The sequence below is a fragment of the Dipodomys merriami genome, unplaced genomic scaffold (assembly GCF_024711535.1).
Source record: "Dipodomys merriami isolate MVZ:Mamm:240054 unplaced genomic scaffold, mDipMer1.0.p SCAF_6, whole genome shotgun sequence".
In the NCBI taxonomy this organism is placed as follows: Eukaryota; Metazoa; Chordata; class Mammalia; order Rodentia; family Heteromyidae; genus Dipodomys; species Dipodomys merriami.
The window spans coordinates 10,610,264-10,616,293 of NW_027206179.1; the positions used below are offsets into that span (position 1 = coordinate 10,610,264).

Here is a 6,030-nt window from a genome sequence, read left to right on the forward strand (position 1 = left end):
GAGAGAGATGCATAGATGGAGGAGCTTGCACAGGCCCAGAGCCGGAAGAATGGGGTCACCACCGGCCCACCAGACAATGTGCGTCCTGGGGGAGGGTGTGCCAGCCCTGAAAGGTGTTCCTAGGAGAGCAAGACACGGAGAAGCTGCGTTCTTCACATTTCACTCAGTTTAATGATTTTACAGAAGGACAAGTGGCTGGTGAGACGTGGGGGGCCGTGGCTCAGCCGTCCCTGAGCTGCAACCTGCACCCCGAGTCCCAGCCCCCCCGCCCCCCCCAGCATCTCCCCCCGGGACAGGGAGACCCTGCGTGCTGGGGTGGGGATGATGGGGAGCGGGTCACCCCTGGCCACCAATCCGGGGTGCCACTTCATGTAAACGAATGCAAATTAAATACCATTGCTGGGGGCAAACCCTGTTCCCACAGTTGGGGGCGGCTCCACCACCCCTAGATTTGAACCCCCCAACCATTCAAAGCCCGGATCTGCGAGGAGGGGAGCGAGGGGAAGCCCCCCCGCTCCTCCGAGGGTCGGTCCGGGCTTCACCAAGGAGGAGGTGAGCGAGAAGAGCGAGATGGCCAGGGTCTGTCCCCGGCTCCCGCCTGGCAGCGAGCGTGGCTCACACGGACGCGCGCGCGCATGCGTGCGGAGGGGGCGGGGAGCGCAGGGACAGGGCTGCGCTCGAGCGCACGCGCGCCCGCTGGCGCCCGCGCCGCCACCGCGCACGCGCAAGGCTTGGTCACCCCCCCCTCCTCCACGGCGGCGCGCTCCCCCCACCGCGCACGCGCACGCTACCGGCCGTTCACTGTCGGCGCACGCACGCACGCACGCACGCTCGCGCCGCCAATCAGACCGCCGGCGGCGACTTCGAACGTGAACTGGCCCCGGGTGCGGGGTGGGGGCCGGCTGCGGGGCTGGGAGAGGCGGGAGCCAGACTCCGCAGCCCGGTGCCCCCCAGCCCGGCCCCCCCGGGTCACACACAGCGGGTCACGCCAACGCCCCCCGTCCCTTGTGCTGGGGGGCGATGTGGGGGGAGCGCGAGGCTCCCATCCGGGCGTCGGCAGGCTCCCAGCCGTGCGCGCCTGTCCCCGCAGCCCCGGGGAGGGGACCCCGCGGGGCCGTGCGCGCGCCCCTCTCCCCGCAGCCCCGGGGAGGGGACCTCCGGGGCTGTGCGCCCCTCTCCCCGCACCCCCCCGGGGAGGGGACCTCCGGGGCTGTGCGCCCCTCTCCCCGCACCCCCCCGGGGGCTCCCGCGCCTGTCCCCGCACCCCCCGGGGAGGGGACCCCCGGGGCTGTGCGCCCCTCTCCCCGCCCCCCGCCCCCCGGGGCTCCCGCGCCTGTCCGCCGCGCCCCAGGCCGGCCGCGCGCATCCTCAGACGCTCCGCACGCTGGAGACGCTGGACAGGGGCTCCCGCATCCTGAAGCTGTGCGATCGCGAGCCCCGGAAGCTGTCTCGGTGCCGCAGCGAGCTGTCGGTGGTGGACGCTCCGGAGTGCGCCTCGGAGGCCCGGGCCAGGCAGTCCCCGGGACCCCGCAGGCCCAGGCGGAGGCACCCGCAGCACAGGAAGGCCAGCACGGCGCGGCACACCTCCCGGCTGCGGAACGAGTAGATGAGCGGGTTGATGGCCGAGTTGAGGACAGCCAGGGCCAGGATCCAGTCCATGCCCCGCAGGTACTCCTGCGCCCAGACGTTGGAGCCGAAGATGTCAGCCAACAGCAGGCCGAAGAGGGGTCCCCAGCACACGACGAAGGCCACCAGGATCATGAGGACCGTCTTCAGGAGCCGCCGGGCCTTGCGCCGGGCCGGAGGGCGCGGGGCCTTCTGCCCATTGGCCCGGACCACCCGGAAGATGGCCCCGTAGAGGCCCAGGATGGCCACCAGGATGAGGGCGAAGAGCAGCACGCAGAAGAGGATGTAGTCCTTGGAGTAGAGGGGCAGGAGGGTGGAACAGCGCTGGAAGGCGCACACGCAGTTCCAGCCCAGCAGTGGCAGCAGCCCCAGCAGCCCGGCCAGCAGCCAGCACAGCCCGATGAAACCGTAGACCCGGCTGGTTTTGGTGGCCACGCTCTCGGCCACCCGCACCATGGTGGCGAAGCGCTCGCCGGCTGTGAAGAGCAGGCTGAAGGTGGACGCCGCCAGGGCCATGAACAGCAGGCCCTCACGCAGGAACCACTGGGCCGGGGCCAGCTGGAAGGTGCGAGGCCCGGACAGCAGCACGTTGGCCAGGTAGGCCAGGCCGGTCAGCAGGTCGCTGAGGGTGATGTTGACCAGACAGTAATACACCCAGCGCCGGGAGCGCATGTGGGTGCCGATGGCCGCCAGGACCAGCGCATTCTCCAGCACCACCAGGCAGCCCGCCGCCACCGACAAGCCCCTCAGGGCCCCCAGGCTGCTGTCCTCCGGTTCCCCACCATTGACGCGTCCAGCCAGCCGGCCGGAGTGGTTGTAGTGCAAGATGATCAGCCGGCTGTGTCCCCCGGCCGCCAGCCAGTAGCAGGACTCCAGGGCCACTGGGGACGGTGACCCCGTGGCGTTCATGGCCTCCCCTGGGGGCAGACTGAGGCCTTGGGGCAGGGTGGAGCCACAGCCTAAGCTGGGTTTCCTGTTGTTTGAAATTTCCTGTTATTCAAGGTGCCCCGGGGTGGGTGGGGGGGAAGCTGGGACTGGGAGGGGCCACCCCAGCGACGGTTGACCGCTCAGGGAGGCCTCCTACACACACACCCCTCCCCAGTTCTACCCCAGCCAGCCACGGTCCATCCTGGAAAGCAAGCAAGGGGGGAGGGGGGTGGAGCTGGGGTCACAGATGGGAAATGAAAGCCACCTGTCACCCTCTACCGTCCTTGTCCCCCCCCAAGATGGCTGTGCGCTCCAAGCACACCCCTGACACACTTGTCAGCACACACACACACACACACACATCCTCCTCCCCTTTCCATAACCAACTTGTTCTGCTAGGGGAAACTGAGGCTCTGTGAAGCAGTGTGAATGCTGGGAGCTCGCTCATGGCCTCCAGCTCCTGTGCCTCCCCCCTGCAGGGAGCAGAAGTGGCTACCGCCTCTGCTCCAGGACGTGGGAGACACAAGAACTGTGGGTGCACCCCCCATTCTGTGTACACAGGCTTAAGGTGACTCAACCGAAGATTGCTACGGGTCTGAGGGGGAGGTGACCCTGGCCCCAGGGGCGCACGTATGCCATTGATGGGGTCAGGTACCCCCCCAAGAAGTAGATGCATCCCTAGAGAGGACAGGATAAGAGAGGGCTAGAAGAGGCCAGGGGAAGACAAAGAGCACCCCAAGTTCCTGGCACTGCCATCCCTCCCCCCTTGTTTACTGTGCAGCTGTGGGCAGCTCAGTGACTCGACCAAACAGAAAGGGGGGGACGAGAAGGGGCGGGGTGTGTGGCTGGGTAGTAACACACTGAGTTTCAACTCCAGCCCACAAAGATCACTGAGTCAGGAAGCAGCCCAGAGAAAGCCCAGATCCCAGACAGCCTTCCCCTAGACGGGGCCTGGATCCCTGATTGACCCCTGAGTCTGGCTGGATGTAGGACCCAATGTGGACCCCTGTTCCTGGGCTGATCCCCACGATGCAGCTGGGTGTCTCCCAGAGACAACAGATTCGGGACAAGGGCGATGAGCCGTGGAAGGGAGCATCTGACGCAGCCTGGTGTGTAGCTGACAGTGACCTTACGTGAATTCCCTGCTGCCCTGGGGGAGGGACTTTGGGTGCAAGGACACACCATTTGTCAATCGATTGATCGATGCAAATGGATTCCTGGCTTACACGTTTATTTGAGATAGAATTTCCCCCTAAGGCATAAGCTGTCTGTGAAATTGTTAGGTATCCCAAGCTAGCCTGGAACTCACCGCCCCCCCACAACTCAGCTCCACCTCCCAAGTGCCAGGATTACTGACATGGCTACCAGGCCCAGCTTAGCTCCCTTCACTGACAGTTATTAGCCCTTCCCTTGCTTGTCGGCCTGGAGCCATAAAGACTGCCAGCAAAGGCAGGTAGCCGTCAGGCCGCACACACCACTTGAAACATCAAACTGCGACTCCGGCTGTGGACACCAGAGGGCAGCACCTGCTGCTGCCGTTGGGGGCGGGCGGGCGGTGCCTCCATCCTTCCCCACACACTTCCTGATCCTGAACTTTCTGGTACCCTGCAGCATCCCAGGCTTACCTTGGACTCTTCCCACCCTTCCCCTGGAACCACCACTGCCCTTCAACACCCCCAGGTCCCTTTTAGGGGTGCTATTTAGAATCCAAACAGCTCGCTTTGGGCTTTTCATCATCCCAGTGGAACCTAGAAGTCCCTGAAACCTCTTCCATCCAGGTCAGAGAGAGACAGAGAGACACAGAACCAGGGAGAGAGACAGAGAGAGAGAGAGAAGACAGAGAGAGAGAACCCACTGGGAGACAGGTGGTTGGTGCAAAGTCCTTTTTTAAATTTTTCTTCCAGTCCTGGGGCTTGAATTCAGGGCCTGGGCACTGTCCCTGAGCTTCTTTTCCTCAAGGCTAATGCTCTACCACTTGAGCCACAGCACCACTTCTGGCTTCATGCATGCTAGGCAAGCACTCTACCACTGAGCCACCTTCCCAGCCCAGAGTCTTTCATTTGTATAAAGACTGTGCTGTGATTAGTGGCAGCCCACCCTCATTTGCATGAAGAACTATGACTGGTGCAGACAGGTTAGTCATGCCCCCTTCCCTCCCTTTCTGACTATATAAGCAGACCTAGACCTAACCAATACCACCTGGGGTGCAAGTTGATTCCTAAAGTTGCCTTATCAAGTGTAGTGAAGGCTTTTCCCTCCAGGGACTTTGTTTTGTTTTTGCCAGCCCTGGGCGCTGTCCCTGAGCTTCTTTTGCTCAAGGCTAGTGCTCTACCACTTGAGCCACAGCACCACTTCCAGCTTTTTCTGTGTATGTGGTACTGAGGAATCGAACCCAGGGCTTCATGCAAGCTAGGCAAGCACCCTACTACTAAGCCACCTTCCCAGTCAGCCTTTTCCGTTTTATTTTTTGTGGTGCCAGCTCTAGGGTTGAATTCAGGGTCTAGGCACTGTCTCTGAGCATTTGTGCTCAAAGATAGTACCCTAGAACTTGAGCCTCTGGCTCTACATCCAGCTTTTTTTTGGTGGTTAATTGGAGATAGGCGTCTCGTGGACGCTTGGGCTCTGGCTTTGAGCCATGATCTTCAGATCTCAGCCTCCTGAGTAGTTAGAATTATAGGTGTGAGCCACTGGTGCCCAGCCATTAAGACTCTTATCTCCGTAAACTACCCCTTCCCCCCAGAAAAGCCAGAGTGGCACTGTGGCTTAAGTAGTAAAGCACTAGCCTTAAGCAAAAGAAGTCCAGGGACAGTGCCTAGGCCCTGAGTTCAAGCTCCAGGACCAGGAGACAAACAAAAAACAACACTGTACTTTTATACATGTTGATAAGTTAAAAAGGTACATGACAGCCAGTTTCTGGTGGCTCATGCACTATGCAGGAGGCTGAGATATGAGGATCATGAATCAAAGCCAGACCAGGGAGGAAAGTCCCTGAGACTCCTATTACCAATTGGCCACCAAAAGTCCAGAAGGGGAGCTGTGGTGAAGTACACCCTTGAGCAAAAAAACTCGGACAGGGCCCAAGCCCTGAGAGTTCCATGTCCTAGGGGCAAGGATCAAGTGGGGCAGGTATGTCTCAGGCTGTAGGGGCCTGGCTCACACAGTAGACCACACACTCAACATCTGCTCAGTCCTGAGTTCAAACCCCAGCACCAACAAAAAAAAAATGGTGAAGACGATGTTTCCTTAGTCATGTTGATTTCAGGACTTGGGGGTTAAGACTTCTCTGGTCTTCCTTGGTCAAACCCATCCCTCCTTTTAGTCAAATCATTGCAGACACCAGACAAGTCCTAGTTAGGGAATTTTCTAGAAAGTGCCAGGTGTGAATTGAACCTGAGCTTCAAAACGATCCAATGAACCCTTAATCCTGAGATCTACCAGAGTGAGCATATTTAGAAACAAAGTGTTTGTACATAGAAT

The 6,030-nt window shown here is 60.8% G+C and overlaps 1 protein-coding gene across 1 annotated transcript; it reads right to left on the reverse strand.

The window, feature by feature from the left end:
- Nucleotides 1-1,304: 1,304 nt before the first annotated feature.
- S1pr4 (sphingosine-1-phosphate receptor 4) lies at nucleotides 1,305-2,541 on the reverse strand. The gene has a single exon (XM_070001897.1). It carries the CDS (start codon nucleotides 2,533-2,535, stop codon nucleotides 1,369-1,371), a length of 1,167 nt encoding a protein of 388 aa, XP_069857998.1. The 5' UTR covers nucleotides 2,536-2,541; the 3' UTR covers nucleotides 1,305-1,368.
- Between the last annotated feature and the right edge of the window lie 3,489 nt (nucleotides 2,542-6,030).